This window comes from Vicugna pacos, chromosome 28 (genome assembly GCF_048564905.1).
Source record: "Vicugna pacos chromosome 28, VicPac4, whole genome shotgun sequence".
In the NCBI taxonomy this organism is placed as follows: Eukaryota; Metazoa; Chordata; class Mammalia; order Artiodactyla; family Camelidae; genus Vicugna; species Vicugna pacos.
This window is the reverse complement of record NC_133014.1, coordinates 13,600,369-13,621,030: the sequence shown is the minus strand read 5'-3', so window position 1 is coordinate 13,621,030 and position 20,662 is coordinate 13,600,369. Positions and strand designations below refer to the sequence as shown.

Here is a 20,662-nt window from a genome sequence, read left to right as displayed (position 1 = left end):
AGGACCAAGTAATATGAGCTTGTGCTAAAGAACATTAGTAGAAAGGACACGGTGGGGATTGAGAGGAAGAAGAGCCCGCACTCCTTGCGTTCTTAGGACTCTCCCGGGAGGAGGTAGCTGGGTGGGACAGAGATGCGGGATGGTCGCTTCCTCTGGGCCCGAACTGTCTACACAGGCACTTGATTCTTCTAACCAGAGAAACTTCGATTAAAACGAACGTCAAGGTGGTCTCAAGCCTGTTGACGAGTAACAGAATAAACTCCTGCAGGAGGAGGGAAGAACACTGAGCGTGGGCAGCTCGCTTGATAAGCGAAGTAACAGCGAGAACTAACCACCTCCCTTGGCTGCCCCGCCTGCCCGCCCAGCAGGTGCTCCCGTCCCTGCGCGGAGGCGGGGCTGGGCAGGTGGAGTGCGGCCTCCCCGCCAACCAGCGACGTAGGACGCGCTCCGGAGACACTCATTGGCTCGACTGCCCTCCACAGTCCTGGATCCAGGGCTGCTATTGGCTGAGGGGTTGCCGTGGCGACGGACCACGCACAGGCGCAGTGCGCGTCGCTGGAGGCCTGGTGACTGCTAGGCAACGGGAAACATTCCCGGCTTGGCGACAACTTTCTGCTCCCGGACTGGCCTTCGCTCTGTCTCTGCGGCGGTGGCTGCTCTATCCTGACTTGGTGAGTCCGCGGGCATCGCGCTGGGGGGCTGAGCTCCGACTTCTCGGCCAGAGTCTCAGCGCGGCTTCTGGAGCACATAAGGAAAGGCTCAGAGAGACAGAGAAAGTCAGTGGAAAGGCATTTTAGTGATTATCAGCCTAGCGTTTTAGAGGAAAGTGAGGACTAGATGTCAAGGAGCTTGTCCGAGATGTCACACCGAGTGCTCACACCTGGACCTGCGCTGTTCAGTATAGTAGCCACTAACCTGGATTGAGGTGTGCCCTAAAGGTGAAATACTGTGTTTTTGACGATGTAGTTAACAAAAAATAAACTATCGCATTAATAAATTTTATACTGACTCCATGTCGAAGTGACACTATTTTGGATAAGTTAAAGTTATTCAATTAATTATTCAAAATAATTTCACCTGTTCCCTCTTTTTGTGTGTAAATGCGGTTACTTGATAATTTGAAATTGCACAGGAGGTATGCCTTACATTTTAACTGGCCAGCACAGATCTAGACTAAAACCTGGGCCTGCTGACACCTGGCTCAAGACCTCATGTGTTGTAATACTGTTTTGAAGGAAAGTATTTCCATCCGTCTGGTGGGGCTGGAGCGTGAGTGGTGGTGAGGGTCCAAGACCACTCCAAAAGGCTCATAATTCTAGTGTTCTAGGGCCTTGGTACTCAAAGGTTATGAATCGGAGTCTGCATTTTGACAAGCTCCTCAGATGATTCTCATGCACATAAAAGCTCCAGAAACACTGTTTTGATTTAGCCTTCAACTCCTTTGTTTGTTTGTTTCCTTTATTTGGTTTTGCTGAGTACCTAGGCTGTGTGATTCAGACTGCCTGGTTAGAACTACCTGCATTTTGAACAGCCTCCCACCCCAGACATACTTGGCATATTCAAGTGTGAGAAACATTGATCTCAATATAATTGTATTTCTCTTCATCCTTCCAAATCTGGACCAGTGTGGTCCCCAAATCAGAGACAGCTGCAGCAGCTTCCAGGAGCTTTAGCTAGACATGCAAATTCCTGGGTCCTACGCCAGCTACAGAGCTTCTAGAAGGCCAAGCATAGTTCCTAATTTTCATTCCTCTGGTTCAAGTCCTCATTTTGGAAGAATGGGGTAACTTTGATGGGTTTTATTTGAGAATAAGTAAATTCAGCTCTCCCTGGTTCTTAAAATCCCTCCACTTGACCCCACTTCCCCAGTTCTTTTGCTGTACTTTTTATTTTTCTTTTGTTGACCCTAACCTCTCCAGGAGTGAGGATGGCTTTTGGTGCCTCAGAGAATGACTTGGACCTGAAAAACACTGAAGAGATGATGGAAAACCCAGGGCTTACAAGACTGAATAGTATAAAAGCAAAGGGAAGGCTGAGCTTTGCAACACCCACAGAAAATGAAGAGGACACACAGTTCCTTACATTTAAGCACACTACAAGAGCTCAGGAGAGGACAAGAAAGCGACAGGAGCCGATAAAACTAGAGCCTCTGGTAAGTTCGAAAACCGGCATTTTAGCCACTTTTGGCTACCAAAGAGTTTGCAAAATTGCTTTGGGAGATGGAAGTAATTTCTCGACTCTTAATTAGCAGAGAAGGAATGAAAACCTGAAAGTTAAGACTTGTTTATGAAGCTGTAAACACAATTACTTATTCAAAAAATACTGAGTTCCTAAGCACTGTTTGAGGTGGTAGGATGCAGTGGTGAACGTTTTCTAGCCGATAAATCCTCTCCGGTATTATGTACAATATACAGCCTTAACTATGCAGGTTGTAAGGCTCTTTTAGGTATTAGGGTACCATTTCATACTGGGAACTTCAGTAAGAGCAAAGTCCATAGCTACATAGTTTTATTAGTTTCAAAGTAAATGCCTAGTGTCCCCCCAAATTTTGTACATGTCTGAAAATCCTCAACTTTTTTTTTTACTGAGGTATAGTCAATTTAGAATGTTGTGTCAGTTTCTAGTGTACAGCATAATTCTTCAGTTGTACATGAATATATATATATTCATTTTCATATTCTTTTTCACTGTAAGCTACTACAAGATATTGAATATAGTTCCCTGTGCTATGCAATATAAACTGGTTTATCTATTCTATATATACCAGTCACTATCTGCAAATCTCAAACTCTCAGTTTATCCCTTCCCACCTTCCTCCCCTCTGGCAACCACAAGTCTGTAACCTATCTCTGTGAGTCTGTTTCTGTTTTATATATAAGTTCATTTTGTCTTTTTTTTTTTTAGATTCACAAATTAGTGATATCATATGGGATTTTTCTTTCTCTTTCTGGCTTACTTCACTTAGAATGACATTCTCCAGGGCCATCCATGTTGCTGCAAATGGCATTATTTTACCATTTTTAAGGCTAAATAGTATTCCATTGTATAAATATACCACAACTTCTTTATCCAGTCATCTGTTGATGGACATTTAGGCTGTTCCCATGTCTTGGCTATTGTAAATAGTGCTGCTACGAACATTGGGGTGCAGGTGTCTTTTTGAGTTAAGGCTCCCTTTGGTGAAAATCCTTAATTTTAAGAATCCAAGGGAGGAGGGTGTAGTTCGGTGGTAGAGCACATACTTAGCCTGCTCTAGGTTCTGGGTTCAATCCCCAGTATTTCCATTAAAAAAAAAAAAGAATCCATTTATGCCCTTGGATAATTATAAATCCATGTACAAGAGCAGTGAAGTGAATAGTGGAAGTTCTCACTTCCACCCTCAGACGCTAAACTGTTGTTAGTGGTTGCCTTTCAGGCTATTTTATCTGTTTATTCAAATATATATTTAAAAATATGAATATACATATTATATATTTATTGAAATGTATATTCAGATATATGTGTGTATGTGTATATAAATATGTATAGCTTTAAAGAAAGAGTGTACACTACATACTGATCTTCTAAGTACTTATTTCTCTTAAACATGTATAAATCTTTCCAGTCTGTCTACAGAGGTATCTTTTCTAACAGCCACACTGTATTTTGTTGCCTGGATGTGCTGTACTAGAACACCCATTAATCGGCCTCCTAATGGGAGTTCAGGTTTTTCCCTTTTGCTTTGTTGTTATTTTTATTTTGCTGTTGCAGATGATGCTGTATTGAATGGCCTTGCCTTTGGACATATAAAGATAGATTTTCAGAACTGGCGTATAGGTCTTTGAATATGTACCTTTTTGATTTTGAAAACTATTGCCCAGTTGTGCTGGAAGGTTCACCTCTCCACCCACAGTGTGTAAGAGGGCCTCCTTCCCCACCTCTTGGCCAACACTGTTGCTGACAGTTCTTTGACTTTTGCTAGATTGATGGGTTAAAATGGCACCACATTGTTGTTGTGATTTGCATCCTATTAATGAAGTTAAGTACATTTTCATTCATTCATTGGCATACATGTTACTTACTTTGTGGATTCTGTTCCTAGCCTTTGTCTACTTTGAAGTTAGATTGTTGGCCTTTTTCCTATCAGTTTTTGAGGTATTTAAAAACATACACGTGGCTTACGGACATGAACCCTATTCCATCACTTCTAAATTTAAGTATTGATTCCTTTTGGAGGAGAACAGTCTTGAAGGCCCTGTGTGCTAATTTGTTATTTTTATTTTCATGTTACGTTACGTGAAAAAAGGTTAACCTAGGAATTAACTAAGCAACCAAGACTGAATCATGAAGACATAGAAAATTTGAACAAACTGATTGCAGTCAAGGAGATTCAAGCAACAGTTTAAAAAGCCTCCCAACAAACAGAAGTCCAGAATCAGACGGCTTCACCGGTGAATTTAGCAAACACTGAAGAATTAGTACCAATCCTTCCCAAACTCTTCTGAGAGATAGAAAAGGAGGGAACTCTTCCAAACTCATTTAATGAAGCCAGCATTACCCTGAAGCCAAAACCAGACAAAGACACCACAAGAAGTTTCAGGCCAATATCCCTGACAAACATAGATGCAAAAATCCTCAACAAAGTATCAGCAAACAGAATTCAACAGTACATTGCAAGGAGCACACACCATAATCAGGTGGGATTTGTTCCAGGAATGCAAGGATGCTTCAAAATCCACAAATCAATCAACATGATACACCACACTGATGAAACAGAGGATAAAAAAATCATATGATCATCTCAGTAGATGCAGAAAAAGCTTTTGATAAAAGTCAACATCTATTTATGATAAAAATTCTCAACAAAGTGGACCTAGAGGGAACATACCTCAACGTAATAAAGGCCATATGTGACAAACCCACAGCTAACGTAATACTCAACAGGGAAAAGCTGAAGCTTTTCCTCTAAGATCAGGACCAAGACAAGAATGCCCACTCTTGTCACTTTTGTTCAACATAGTATTGGAAACCCTAGCCACAGCCTTCAGACAAGAAAAAGGAGAGAAAACCCATTGTGTGTGTGTGTATGTATATACACACAGACACACACGCACACACATTCTTTATCCATTCATCTACTGGTGGGCTTTTAGGTTGCCTCCACATCTTGACTATTGGAAGTCATGCTGCAGTGAACATAGGATGCATGTATCTTTTCAAATTAATGTTTTAATTTTTCTTCAGATAAATACCCAGGAGTGGAATTGCTGGATCATACAGTAGTTATTTTTACAATTTTTTGAGGAATCTCCATACTGTTTTCTATAGTGGCTGCATCAGTTCACATTCCCACCAGCAGCGTTCCCTGTTGTCCACATCTTCGATAAAACTTGTTATTTGTTATCTTTTTGATAATGGCCATTCTGACAGGTGTGAAGTGGTATCTCATGGTGGTTTTGATTTGCATTTTCCTGGTGATGAGTGATGTTGAGCATCTTATCATGTGCCTGTTGGTCATCTGTATGTCTTCTTTGGAGAAATGTCTGTTCAGATCCTCTGCCCATTTTTTAATCAGGTGGTTTGGTCTCTTGGTGGTCTTCAATCCATTACAGCTATGGTGGGAAGTGATTAATGACTTTCGGGTCAGGTGGGAGGGCTGTGTGATCCTTCCCACAGCAGCTGTTGTCCTGAATGTGGGGGTGAGTTCCGGACAATCACTGAGAGTGTGACTTGATGCCTCTGAGCATCTTCTGTCATAACCTCCCCCTTAGGTGTGCTCATTGGTACTTAAGGGACAGAATTAGTGGAAACCAAGTAGAAAAGTCTTAGTCAAGCAATAAGCCGTGGACAGACAGTAGGATGGGATAAGAGCTGTCACTGGTGGGAGCTGCCATGATGACTGTGGCTTGGATAGGAAATGAGTCCAGAGAGGTGATCGGTTTCCAACAGGGACAGAGTTGAAAGGTAGTGAAGAGCAAGACAAGTTCACATTAACGTTAGAAAGATTAACATGCCTCTTTATTCCCCACAGCCAGTGCTAAAAGTCTACCAAGATCATAAGAAGCCAGAATACATATATGACCAGAACCGACGCCGATTAATCGCTTCTGGAGTCTTAAAGCCTCCAGGAAGCACTGAAGAAAGACGTGCTACCAAATCCCTTAGTCAGTGTCTTGACCATGAAGACTCTGTGAAAAAGAAAAAGCAGGTAAAGTATTAAAGCATTTAATGACTTTTGATGCTTTTAGTTTTAGTTTCATATCGCATTGCTAACATGCCTTTTCACTCACAAGAACAGTGGCAAAGTCGTTTTCTATCAGGAAACGTAGTGGATGTGGAGAACACAATATTTCCCAGTTACTCCTCTTTAAGGAAACCTTGGACAGTAGTATAAAATCATAAAGGAGAACTTCCAGCGTCTGTACAGTGTCTTCTGATAATCTCTAGCTGGTAAAAAGAAGACATGATAGTGTTTTGGATGTTATTATAACTTTAATGAAAATTTCATCACTATTTCCCCACATCTTTGAAGACCTTGATGAAGGGCAGTAAAACAGAAGTGGAACCAGTTAGAAAGACAACTGATGTGATTGGTGAGAGCTGTAGGATGGGGATTGCCTTGCAAGGACTAAGTGAATTGGAGCTCTGGGGAGAAATCACTGGGGCCTGGCTTTACATGAATGCCTGGAGATAATTAAACAGAAGAACCGAAGTGGGAGGAAATGTGGAGGACATACCCACAATAAAAATACCAGCAGAGCTGAGAATTCTCCGAGCTTTTCACTGAGAGGGTCCTTAGAGGCTTGTTAAATGTGTCAGTGCTCGTCTGCCTGTCAAGCTTCGGGCCAGAGTGCTAGAAATGACATGTTGAGGACAAGCTCTGTCCTGGAGGACTTTAGGATCCTGAGGTGTGGGCTGATGGACAGCAAACACCCAAGCGCAGTGGGATGTGATAAGAGCTCTCTCATTGGTCATTTAAAGTCCAGAATAGTGGAGAACCAAGTAGAAGGGGTGCTTATCCCTGAAGGCCAGCGGGGATGGTCGGTGCGAGAAAAGCTGCCCGAGGGAAGGTGCTAAGCTCCGAGGCATGAGTGGAGAGGCAATAAGGCAGATAAGGTGGGGGAGCTGTGGACCTGAGGAGCCAGCTGGAGGGAGGCTCGTGTCAGGTTTGGGTGAGATCATTCTGAGAGAAGATCATATGATAAATTGTATGGCTTCAGTTAATTTGCTTTCTGTGAAGTAGAAGGAAAGAAGGAGATATTTTAAGTGGGGTCATGAAAGATCTGCTTGCCCTTTAACTCATTTGATATAAAGTGGGTTTCAAGAGCTTGAATTTAAAGGTGAGATTGCGTGCGCATCTGGGATGAAGGGAATGGCTGAAAAGGAGTAAGTTATGGGTTATGCTTGGTTGTAGCTGTAATTAAGCGAAGGATTCAACGGAAACTTAGGGATTGAAGGGAAATGTGGAGGAAAAGGGACATTCCCTTTGAGGGGAGAAGGGGGTTTATTCTGAGAGGAGGGTCGTTTTTCTGGGTATCGATTTCTCAGAATGAGTTTAGAATGGAAATGTAACAATGAGGATTTCCTGGGAGATGAAGAGAGGAAGGGAGGAAGGAAGGGAGGGAGGGAGGGAAGAAGGAAGGAAGGAAGGGAGGGAGGGAGGGAAGAAGGAAGGAAGGAGGGAAGGAGGCGGAGGAAGGGGGAGAGGAAGTTAGAAACCTTACTTCCAGTGATGAAGGAAGACTGACTTATCAGTTGAGCTGGGCGTCCACCACAGGGAAGTACTACAGGTGATCTACACCTTACGATCAAATGCTCCCCTCATTTCCCTCCCCTCCCACCCCTGCAGAAGCCGAACGTATGTGACTGTTAAGTTGAGTCACATCTTCCCACTGAGTTACAGAACTAGAAACGAGATGAAAGTACGGCGGCCTGCTGTTGAAGAACTCTCTCACCCAGAATGCAGCCCAGCTTTTCACAGGATGAAATAAAGGAAATAAATGTGCTTCCTGTTAAAGGAGGAATACTTGGGCCTCGTAAGAAAGTTGACCGCAGCACAGCTGAAACACTGGGACCAAGCAGTGTGTGTTTCCTCTGGTTCTGGCCCCTGGTTTGGCCTCTTCTTTTACAGAAGGAAACAGTGCCTTTGCTGCTGTCCCCGGCCAATAAATGAAAGAAACACATTTTATTTTTTGAGTTGGAAGATTTATTTCCTTTAGCTCTGAACTTTCCAGAATTCGTTTCTGAAAGTCTTATTCAACAGAGTATTTAGTCAGAAATGGAGGGTAATGACCCTCATGAATCCAAACCCTCTAGGGCAGTCCTTGCGCAGAGCTTAGGGCAGTAACTCTTGTAGAAACGGCAGAGCCCGCCAACTGTGCTGATAGGCAGGGAAGATGTCATTTATGGATGTTCCTCAGTTACTCATCGAAGCAGGTCTGCAGTGATGATTCTTTTATCTTCAAGCCGGCTACATCTGTTGTGTCAGAGAGACGCAGGGAGGGCCCTTGGGAGTTAACGCCGCGTTTCCCCTAGCACAGTTACCAGCCTCCTCCCCCGGGGGAGGGGATGTGTGTGATGCTGCCTGGAGTTTGTTTCGGGGGGAGCAGAGGAGTGTGAGTGGCACTGAGAGCAGACAGTGGGACCCAGGGATTCCAGCAAAGCTCAAGTGTGTGAACATGGTGGGGACCTAGCCTTAGGGCTCCAGGTGTGGTCCCCAGGCCAGCGGCATCCGCATCTCCTGGAGCAGGTGAGACATGCCGAATCTCAGGCTCCGCCCCAGCCTGACCGACAGAATCCGCAGTTTAACCGGACGCCCAGGCGATTCACAGGCAGACTTAAGTGTCAGCAGCGCCGTCTCCAGAACTGGCAGTTACGAGTTAGTAACATACGTGCATCTCCACGGCTCATACATACTGATCCTCAGTGCTCAGTGCAACAGCCCCTGCCATTCACTGAAAACTAGTTTAGTGTGAGTTACGCTGACAGCCGTCCAAGGTGTCACTCACTGAAAAGCATCGAGGTTGTCAGAACCAGGTGAGGGGGTTGAGGGGCGAGGCCGGAGTCAGGGGAGATGCAGAGCAACTGAGCAAGGAGGGTGGCGGCCCCCCACAAGCACCAGGGGGCTGGTAATACTTAACGTAATGAAGACTGAGTGCAGGGAGAGGAGGAGGCGTGCGAGGCACCACTAGGGGGGCTGGACATTTGGGCAGGAGTGCTGAGAAGGAATATGTCCGTGCCCAACAAGGGTGTGAAAATTTTCAGTTCAGAAGTGCTTGCCTTTGAGGCCGAGACATCTCGGGCAGTGTGGTCATTAGTCCTAGGGGTTAATATTTTGTCTCTTATGCCTAGCTCCTTTTTCCCCCAAAAACCTCATTTTTCACAAAATTGACTTTGTTTCGATCCAGTGGCCTGCGGCTGAGACATTCTTACCCTCTCCGTCTAAACTGCCACGTACCAGCATTGGCAGAAGAGGCCTTTACGAGACCAGTGCCTCAGCTTACCCTGAGTACCACTTCCACGACCGGGAGGAAGTCGTTAAAGCCAACATTCAAAATCCCTTGCAAATCATTAAAATAATACGTGAAAATGAGCACATCGGCTTTCTTTACATGATCTCTGCGGTGCCAAGATCGTCCATTGAATATGACACGTATAACCTGAAGTGAGTTCTCATTTACGAAGCAATTTATTCAACAGTGAAAGTTACAAATAGGATCGCAAATGTTATCCATAATTACTATGAGTATTAATGATAAATATGATAAAATATAGTTTGGGGTGTTATCCAATGACAAATGAATCTTAATCACAACAATTTTGTTTATTTTTTTGTTTATCTTTATTTATAGACATTTTATGAAGTAGTACACTGTGGTGCTTCTTGTATGTTTATATTATGTAATGTCATTTATTTTTAATAAGTATTACGAACGTGTTTTGCACATCTCAGTGATCACTGAGAAAAGAAGATGGCAATGTGTAAAAGTAGATGATGCATAATTTTTTTTACATATTATCTCAGCTTTCCTTAGATTAGAAATAAGGGTTTTTTTTAACAATTAAATGAGTGATTACTTGGTTTATTTATATAGATTAATAATACGCACATGCATACACACACACTCACGTATGCTCTCTGTTGTTGCTAAAAATACATTTGTTGTTGCAATAATTTGAAGAGTCGCCCAAATGTGAGTCTGCCAGTTGCTTTAAGGTTCAGCACAACAGGTGGTCAGACTTAGAGATGAGACTGACTTTCCTCTAGGGCTGCTCCCCTGGGTTGACTACAGTTGTTAAGACGGTCTTTTCTTGAAGGTGATTGTAGTTGAGCTTTGCCACCAAATTCTCTGAGCTTCTGTCCCCCTTCTCTGCTGCACAGGAAGATAGAAGTTCCTTCTAGGAATTCTCTTGTTCTCCCTTACTCATTGCTGTAGTTTTGATCGAGTCAGATAACACTGAAAACAGCTCTCTTGCTGGGGAAAAATGAGGAGAGAAGAAAAACCTTTTAAGCAAAGATGTAAATGATAGATCTGAAAGAGCTTAACACGAGTGGAAAATCGTTTCTAGAAGGAACAGAGATGCTTGGGAAAATCCAACCATTCAGCAGAATGTACTGAGCACCCACTCTGTAGCATGAGTGCTTCTAGGTGCTAGAAATGTATTAGTTAAAATTTTTAATTAAAATTGCTGCCCTCAGGGAGCTTACATTTTAGCAGAGGGAGACGATAATAACTACAATACAGAAGTAAATTATATAGAGTGCCAGAATGTGCTAGGTATTACAGAAAAAATAGGAGTGGAACAAAAGGGATTGGGAGGTGTGGGAAAGAGGTGGTGTATAAACTGGGGTGGTTAAGGTGAGCCCCACTGAGAAGCTGGCATTGGGACAGAGACTTGAAGGAGGAGTGAATTACATGCTGATGGGGAGAGGGCAGAAGAGCATTCCAGACAGCAGGGAAGTGAACACGAACACCCCAAGGCAGGGACACACCGGGCGTGTTCAAGAAGCGAACAGGAGGCGGGTGTGACTGCTGTAGAGTGACAGAGGACAGGCCATGGCGGGCCTCGCCAACTGTCATAAAAACATGAACATTTAGTGTGAGAAAAACAGAGAAACAAGGAAGGATTTTGAGCAGAGAAATGCCGGGATCTGTATTACATTCGGAAGAGGACCTCTCTGGTTGCTGTGTAGAGACTTTTGAGGAGCAACATTGGAATGGGAAGACCAGTTAGAAGCCTGTTCAGGTAAGAGATGGACCAGGTGGTGGTGGTGGTGGAGGTGGTAAGAAGTGGGTCAGATCCTGGAAATAATTTGGAGGTTAAGCCAATGGGATGTTTTTATGGATTGGATACAAGATGGACAGCCAGAGAGGTGCCCAGGATGACTTCAGGGATCCATTTGACTGAGCAAGAGGAAGGGTGAAGTTGCTGTTAACTAAGATACAGAAGATTGGATGGAACATTCTTCAGGGAAAAACACAAGTTTGGATTTAGACATACTACCTTGGGGATGCTGAAGACAGAGGAGAAGCAGGGTGGCAGATGAAGGGAGAACTGAGATCAAGGGTGAGGTTTTTTGTTTTTTTTTTTTTTAAGATGAGATGAATAGCTTGTGTTATTTTGTTTTTGTTTTTTTTATTGAGGTATAGTCAGTTTAGAATGTGTCAATTTCTGGTGTACAGCACAATTCTTCAGTCGTACATGAACATACATATATTCATTTTCATATTCTTTTTCACTGTAAGCTACTACAAGATACTGAATATATTTCCCTGTGCTATACAGTATAAACTCGTTTATCTATTTTGTATGTATCAGTCAGTATCTGCAGATCTCGAACTCCCAGCTTATCCCTGCCCACCCCTTCCCCCACTGGTAACCGTATGTGTGTTTTCTATGTCTGTGAGTCTGTTTCTGTTTTGTGAAGAAGTTCATTTGTCTTTTTTCAATCTAGGTTTTGATTCTGATCTCATCTAGTTCATATTTTCTTGCTTTAATCTTTCTCATAATTCTGTCAAACTGAGTAGTGTAAAGCTCTTTTACACTATTATTGAATAGTTTCCAAAGGGTCAGTGATAAATAAAAACTTATTTCCAGGTAGCTTCCCTATAGGGCTATTATGTTTTAAAATCCATAATTGTTTTTGTAAAACAAATAATCACATAACTGAAACTATCCAACATATTGCCAACATTGTGAAAGCCTTAAGAGCTATCATAAGTCCAACTGGGGTTAAAAAATTAGCTCCCCTTTCTTTTCTTGAATAATTTATTCAGTCTAAAGGCAGTTGTTAGGATTTTTAAAATTTTAGAATACTTGTTTCCCAGAAATGTTTTATCTTTTTGAAACAAAAAAGTAATGCAATTACTTAATTTTGTAGTGAATATTGTATTCACTTGCCCCAATTTTTGTTTGTTCATAGGGTTGTAAATTATGAGAACATTAATAAAAATGACTACTATACTATTAGCAAAAAGGCAGTAACACATGTTCATAATGACGATGTTGAATTTATTGAAACTGGTCGATGGGAACAGGAATACCTGTATCACAGAGAACTCACTAAGATTCCCATATTCTCGCTTTTCCGGAAATGGAAGGCTTTCAACGTGTGGAAGAAGAACGTCCGTTCCAAAAAAATCACCGAATGTCGAAAATCTCTACAAAAAGATTTGTTCATTGTGAATCATGTACGTATTTATTAATCCTGTTTTAAAAGAATTATTCACAGAAGAACAAAGTGTTGCTATAAACTCCCTGAAATAGAATAATTCACCTTTTAAGAGAATTCATAGTTTTTATCCTGTCTGCCATTTAAGATTCTGGGCAGTCTAGTGTGTTTCTACATTTTAACTAGCGTTGCAAAATATAAAACTATAACAAGATTGTTGCACAGGTCCCCTTAAATTAGAAGCAGCCTGAGAAGTTTGGATTTATGACCCCCTTTATTGCTGATCAGGAAAGTTGTATATCCTTTTTTTTTTTTTAATGGAGGTACTGGGGATTGAACCCAGGATCTCGTGTGTGCTAAGTGTGCATTCTACCACTGAGCTGTTCCCATTCCCCTGTACATCCTTTTGAACAGAGCAGTCTGGCAACTCCTATTTCTTCTTCTCATCTCTGAGACACTCTGGACTTCATAGTCCAAAATAATTTGGGGGCTTTTTTTCATGAACCAATACCTCCCAATGCATCATATGTTTTCCTTTCTGCTGTGGATTCCAACAGTAGGGAAATTTTTAGTATTTACTTTGGAGGAGGGGGTAATCATGGAAAAAGGACTGTTGAAGGGTGTGTGGCCATATTTAAAATCTCTACCCACTCCTTGCATTTCCACTTTCAATAGAAGTTTTCTCCCTGGCTCCTGGGAATCAACTGCCATCACCATTCCTGTCAGAGTTCTCAGCTGTCTATTTTTATGACACTGAGTCACTGCCCTCTCAAATCAGAAGCCTCAAGTTTGCTTTTTACTGATCATTTCCTTCACTTTGCATATGGTAATCCGAAAGATCATTATCAAGACATCAGTTGTATCATAAAAAGAATATTGAAGGAATACGGCTAGCATAGATATGAGTGCAAGGCAGGTGTGTAAGGTGCACCACCTCAGGCCCTCCATTCCATCAGGCATTCTGAGCTGTGGGAACCATTCTCATCCTTCCCGGTATCAAACTCAACCCCTAGACCTCTGACCTCATTCAGGGTCTGTCAATCATTTGAACCTACTTTACTACCTTTTTACCACTCCTCATCTTTTACCGTGTCTTGGACACTCTACAGTTTATAAATTTATTACTAGGTAGGTAAAATAGTTCTCCCTGCATTAGTCTCTGAAATTACCTCTGTCCGTCCTCAAGGGTTGTTCTATTATGTGCTGGGATCTGCCATTCTCTCTGCCTGCCATCCATCCTGGTAGTCCTTTGGCCTTGACAACATCTTCTCTTTAATGTAGCCCTAAGAGACCAGAAAGTTCTCATCATTTTAATCACATACATATTCTACTATATATATATATATATAGAATATATGTAAATTTTAAATGTATACATAAGAAGTTTATGTATGTTCTAGATAGCGACACAGTTGACTTTTGTGCATTGAGCTTGTTTCCTGCAACCTTGTAGAATTCATCGTGGACTCTGGCAGTGTGGTTCTTGTGCATGTGTTTGTGTATTCCTTAGCATAATCTACGAACAAGAATATGCCATCAGCAAGTAGGTGCAGATACGGTGTTACTCCTCCTTTATCATCTGGATGACCCTTGTTTAATTTTCTTGCCTAAGTCCCCCGGCTAGAACCCTCTGAACAGAAAGTGCAAGAGCAGAAATCCTTGCCTTGTCCCTGATTTGAGCGGGAAAGTTTTCAGTCCTTCATGTTAAAGTCTGACGTGAAGAGGAGGGTGCTTTCTGTTCCTGGTTTGTTGAATGTTCTTATCACAAAGCCACGATGAGTCTGTCGGATGCTTGTTCTGCATCTGTTCGCATCATCATGGTCTCTTCGTGGGGGACTCTGCTGATTAGAACTTCCCTTTATTTGTACTTAGAATAAATAATTAAAGTGCTGTTTCATGTCAGTCTGAATGGCTTTTGTTTGTCCTGTTTTGGAAACTCCTAGAAAAGAGTCCAAGAGTGTGCTGTGTATAAAACTTCAGCCAGGGTCACATACGAATAAAATTAACTTTTTTATATAATGTAACAGCGCCTCCATTGATTAGATTAAGAGAAGTGAGGTTGAGTGGCCTTGGAACGTGTGCTTTGAAAACCAGCAGCCTAGGACTCCGATTTGTGACGGTGGCATAGAGGAAGACGAAGTTAATACTGCGTGGCGTAATTCCACAAATACTTCCACTCATTCTCCCAGCCCACGTTGCAAGACAGGTTCTTAATAGTGACCAGATTTTCTTTCCAGGTCGTAGCCTCTTAGCTTAGTAGACGGGCCCCTCCATTACATGCTGACTGGACACTGTACAGTCCTAAGCTAACACTGAGAATCAGTAGCTTTAGCCAAACCTAGCAATTTAAGATACTGTCCAGTCCTCTGTTACTTGCCCTCCGTTTCACAGCTAAAAGACGTGTATGCAAAAGGAAAAGAAAGGATTCAAATTAAATCTGATCAGAGAACACTTGTAGAACAAAATTTCAAAAGTGTCCTTTTTCAATGTATGCACTTTGTATCTGTAACTGAAGTTAACATAAAGAGCTATTTATTTCCCTTAATTGCCATTCTTGCTTTCCAAATATTTTTATACTTGAAAAAGAAGGGTTTGAGCTTTTTTTTTTACTAAATAATGATAAATTTCTATTTTCATTCAGAATTTGCGACCAGCTCTTCTCAAAATAAATGAATTATGCTATCATCTGAGTTTTATGGGACTTTGTTATATTGAAAAATGTCACACCTACACCCTGGAAGAATTTAAAACTGCGCAAGTCGTAAAGCTGGAAGAGGTGAGGAGTTTTGTGTGTAAGTTTCAAGATTTTTTTCCTGTTAATACTTTGATGGCACTAATGATGCATATTCGCCGATGTCTAGGTGACAGAGCGTCTAGAAGAATTTCGAAACGTGGCGAAAGATGTGGTGAGGAAGGCCTGTCGAGTTGCTCTGCACGCTGCAGGATTTGTTCCTGATGACTGTGCACGTGAATATGCTGAGGGTATGAAGGGGACAGAACTTCAGGAGATCAGAAGTGGTGGCTTTCTGAAACAGGAACTCTTGGTCATGCTACTTTCCTGAAGTTTAAATCATGACCCTAGATTTCAATTCTTCTGAACTTGCACTTGATGGATGATAGGCCTGATGTGTATCATAGAGGGAGGAAAAAACAGTAAACACCGTGTCTTCCCTGCATTATCCCTGCTTGTGTATAGTATTTCTCAGCTGCTTACAGAACCTCTCTCTCACGTGCGTTCTACAGTGAACTCAGGGCCTCTCTGTTTAAATGTAAGTCCAACCCACTGGTACAGACGGTAGGTTTGTTAAAATTAAGGGGCTGGATGGAGCTCAGGATTGGCCCCAGCTGCAGGGTATCTGAAGGATAACATTTTGCAGGCTGAAAAGGAGGATGAAGGTGTTCCTAGAAAGAGGTGGCAGGTGACAGAGATCAGATCCTCTTAGAGAGGATGTTAATAAGCTGTCTAGAGTCTGCAGTTGAGTTGAAATGCTTTGATGTGGAATTCTTTGGGGTAACTGGCCTGTTCCCTGGAGTTTGAAATATCTCCTAAACCAAAGCATTTAGTCATTTTACTTGTCTCTTGAGCCATATTAAAAGGAACGGGATTTTTACACAGGAGTTCTTATCTCTGTGTCTTCTGTTGCTCTTAGGTTATGGTAAAATACCAGGGAGTGGAAGTTTCATTGAGTTTTCTGCTCCTGGAGACACCGAGAAAATGACGTACACCGAACAGGCCAGCAAAAGGCACCACTGCACGAGGCTGACACGGTAAGGGGTGGTTCGTTCTTTCAAGAAGACCAGAGCATTCATCCTTCTCACGTTTCATTACAAGTTAGAGGCTTCATCACAGGATTCGCTAATAGTGATGAGGGATGTGGGGGACGCCGGAACCTGAATGCAGGCCCCCGAAGCCCGCGCCTCCAGCTGCCACCCCGGGGGCATGTCCAAGGCCAAGAGCGCCTCTCTGATCACCAAGCTTTGTTCCCCTCTAGCCCAGCCGGGAGCACAGGGCAGGCTGTAGTAAGGAGAAGTCAGGCCCAGAGATTCATGGGCCTAGAGGACCTGTTCTGCCTGTTTGGTCCCTAAAGAACTAAAGGCAGCTGCGTGGCCACAAAAGTTCTACTCACTTCAAGAGGTGGGTTTTGCCACCAGGAGACTGGGGAGGAGAGTCTGCCTTCCAGGACCACCCCCCCAGGGGACCCTCCAGCTGCCTACCCAGCTGAATCTTGCAGTTGTTCCAGAGTTTGGGTTTCACATCATTCTAAAAACTCAATCCCTGCAAATAACTCTTGCACGCAGAATCAGCAAATGCTACCTGAAAAGCTGTATGTGACTATGAAACACTGGTGATTGTAACTCCATGCTAACTTAGTGCAGTTTTTACAACTGTGTATTGAATAAATTTTAATTGTGCCCCAGTTTACATGCGAGATCATCTGATAATAATGTGTATATTGCAACAGAAGGCAGTGAAGCGGTCCCTGAGGCCACCGTCATAGGCTAGAGGCCTCCACGTAAGCAGAATAAAGTCATTCCAGATGCCTTGCTGACTCCGTCTGCATTCTAAGCACTCAAGTAGGGAAACAGAAAATTTCCATCTTGGGGTTAGCAGTTGCTGTCAAACAGCATTTATTCAATAAGAGTGATTTCATACCTTTACCATTAGAATTTATGTATTTACTGACTTATTCTTTAAACATCTTTTTAAAAAATTGTATGACCCCTTTGGCTAGATAAGCAATGTGCTTTTTTCATAACAACTGTATTGCTCATTAAATATCCTATTGAATGGTTAGAACACCCAGCTAAAACGATGCTGTATCTTTTGAGTGTATTTGTGTTTCAAAATGAAGGATGTCCAAGAACAACTCTCCCGGACACTAAGTCTCTGATCTGTAATATAAATGGAAATTCAAAGAGAAACTAGGATATGTGAAAATTCAAATGCTTTCAAGTCGCTTTCAAAAATATGTAGTGATTATAGAAAACTGAAGCTGTATTTTTTTTTCTTTTCAAGCTTTATCCGTCTAAACGACTATCTAATTGAGAACACAATGCACGTGTTAACGGTGAATTCTGCCAGCTCTCTTTTGAACTACCTCACTGTCAAGCTAAAACGAACACCGTCAGCAGAGACCATTCAGAAATGGATTACAGAAGAGAAACTTGAGGTCGCTGATAAAAAGGTATATTGAGACACAATTAAGAAAACTCGTTGGTTCGCCTTTATTGAGGAGTGCTGACTGTGCACTATGAACGATGCTGTTTTCTGAGGACTGGAAAAGCAGGCGAAATGCTTAGAGGGTTCTGCAGTGTAATCAGAGTCTACCACACACCTGAAATAGCAGACGGGAGAGCAGCATGTCAGCAAGTCTCTGAAAACAGAGGAAGCATCTACCATCCTGAATGAATCCTGCGGTCTCTCTCGTAGGCATTTGCTAAAGGTTACTCATGTGTTCACTCAACAAACGTTCCTTAAGTATCTTCTCTGTACCAATCCCTGTGCTGGGTGTTGGGTATAGGGTGACGAAGAGCATAGAATACTTGCCCCCAAGAAGCGTATAGTTTGGGGGCCACCGTGGGCATGAAATGGCAAAGAGAAGCAGGGAAGCTGGTATAAATGAAAGAGCTTAACAGTGGTTTAGAGGCGCAAAGAAGCCAAGCCCTTGGGAGGATGTTGATATTAGAAACACAGAGTAACCTGAGATGTTTGAAATGAAATAGTACAAATTTGACCGTTTTTTCTATTGACTGTATCAAGTGTACTTGTGTTTTAACATTATCAGTCTTGTGTCTCTAGACGTTACTGATACGTTTTTTCCAGTTTGTCGTTCGCCTTTCCACTTTGATGCTAGTGTTTTCACACGGAGAGAAGTCTGTTACACTGTTGTGTGGTCTTTCAATATTTGCCTTTGCTTCACATTTTCACAGTAATAGTCTTTGAAAGACATGCCAATGCTGCAAAATCAGCTACTTGTGTGAGCTGAAGTTCACGTGCCTTTTGTAGCACAGGTGTTCGTGTTTCATACCTCGGGACTCACAACACTGCACATGTGTTCATTGCAGGGGCCCCCTGTGTTGGAGAGACAGGAAGAGGACGAGTCCCTCATCCCCATGTTTCTCACGGAGCTGATTTTGACCGTCCAGTCACTGCTCTTGGAGCCTTCTCTGGAAGACTTTCTGGTATGTGCTTTCTCAGACAGCATTCATGTATAAGTACCTACTGTTCTACTGTTAAATGATTGGCAGGATCGCTGCTGTCCCTTCTTCAAAATGATCATAAGAGAAAGAGCACTGTTCTGTGCACAGCAGGACTTCTATGTAAAAAGTCTCCGAAAGTTTAGCGCATTTTACTTAACCTGGAGACGGACTGGGGGCTGGGTGGGGTACACCATCAAAAGAACACACCCTACACAAAATTTGGAATTGACTCTAGGCACCCCTCCATAAGAATTCAAGAAATCACTCTGTTGTAGATACCACGTTTGAAATTTTTTGAAGTGTGTTGCGTGTAAGAGAATTTTGTGGTTTTAGTTATCTGTTGCTGTTTAGCAAATTAGCTCAAATTTGGCGGCTTAAAACAACAGCCATTTATTACCTCAGTGTCTGCGGGTCAGGAATTGAGGGCCTCTCCAGCCTGCCCTTCAGGGATTGTCTGGGCTGAAGTATCCTCAGAGGCTCGACTGGAGAAGGATCTACTTTTAAGTTCCCCCAGGTTGTTGAAAAAGCTCATCTCTTACAGCACACAGAACTATATTCAATATCTTGCAATAACCTATAATGAAAAAGAATATGAAAACAAATACGTGTACGTATGTGTATGACTGAGACATTATTACTGTGCACCAGAAATGGACACAACATCATAAACTGATAATACTTTGGTTAAAAAGAAAGAAAAGTTCATCTCTAAGCAGCTATAGGACGAAGTCCCCGGTTTCTTGAGAGAAGTCAGCTAGGGACCACACTTAGACCCTAGAAACCACCCGCAGTTCCTTCCACGCGGCCAGTTCTGTGCGCGGTCTGCAGTGTGGTGTTGGCTTCTCTACGACCAGCTGGAGAATCTCCTTTGAGAAGGGCCCCATCCCTCTTTTCAGGACTTTGACTTCGTTCCGTTGGGTCTACCCTGGATAATCACCTTTCTGATTAACTCAAAGTCAGCTTAATTACATCTGCAAAACCCCTTCAGCTTTCCATACAGTGTAACCTGATCATGGGTGCGGCATCCCGTAAATTTACAGAACCCCCCCATACTCAAGAGGAGGGGAGTAGACAGGGCATGGAACCAGGGAGCGGGAATCCTGGGAGCCACCTTAGAATTCTGCCTTCCCCATTTGGGTCCAGGCGTAGATTAATAAACCAACCAGAGTCTGTATCTCCTGCTGTTAGCTGGTGTACCGTGGCACAAAAGCACTAGAAATCAGAATGTCTAGATTCTATTCTTGGCGTTACGATTAATAAGCTCTCTGGCATTTGGAAAACCACTCATCTCTGGGGTTCGGTTTATGCATCTGTAAGAAGAGGAGGCAGATGAGTTTTAAGGTTGCTTCCTCCTCCAGCGGTCTGTGGTTCTGTAATTCATCAGGTAGCCAGGCTACTTTAGGATATTTACAAGGACAAGCAGACTGCTGAGATCCCTGTGGTTGGAACCACACTCAGGAGAGACGCCGGCCTCTCGGGTCCCTTCTGGGCCGGAAGACTCATGACCTTCACATGGAATGCAGGTGACACCAGAGGGCTCTCTTCAGCGAGCCGCTGGCTTTTCTCCTTAAGCCCCAAGTGCCTTGAGAACCTTGACACTGTCTGTATTTCCTATTGTGGGGACCCTATACTCCACATGGGAATCTTTAATTCCTACACATGCAGTTGTGGGTCCAGCATGTTCATGTGCTCACACGTAAGATGTTACTTCATGTAGCCCCAAAATAGCCAGTGGCAGCATAAACAGGACTATCATGAATTTTCTATTTTTTTCTCCCTATTTTTTCAGTCATTAGTCTTGACACGTGT

At 42.7% G+C, this 20,662-nt stretch overlaps 1 protein-coding gene across 4 annotated transcripts in view; it reads left to right on the top strand.

Moving 5' to 3' along the window:
• Positions 1 to 560: 560 nt before the first annotated feature.
• Positions 561 to 20,662, top strand: part of DNAH6 (dynein axonemal heavy chain 6) — a 149,713-nt gene continuing 129,611 nt past the window's right edge. For all 4 annotated transcript variants that reach the window (XM_072951557.1, XM_072951556.1, XM_072951558.1 and 1 more), the window contains exons 1-10: positions 561 to 671; positions 1,920 to 2,152; positions 6,011 to 6,187; positions 9,387 to 9,643; positions 12,404 to 12,671; positions 15,294 to 15,428; positions 15,514 to 15,634; positions 16,303 to 16,420; positions 17,670 to 17,838; positions 18,719 to 18,835. In XM_072951557.1, the coding sequence (XP_072807658.1) occupies positions 1,928 to 2,152; positions 6,011 to 6,187; positions 9,387 to 9,643; positions 12,404 to 12,671; positions 15,294 to 15,428; positions 15,514 to 15,634; positions 16,303 to 16,420; positions 17,670 to 17,838; positions 18,719 to 18,835 (1,587 nt within the window). In that variant the 5' untranslated portion in view covers positions 561 to 671; positions 1,920 to 1,927. The remainder of the gene's footprint in view (positions 672 to 1,919; positions 2,153 to 6,010; positions 6,188 to 9,386; positions 9,644 to 12,403; positions 12,672 to 15,293; positions 15,429 to 15,513; positions 15,635 to 16,302; positions 16,421 to 17,669; positions 17,839 to 18,718; positions 18,836 to 20,662) is intronic.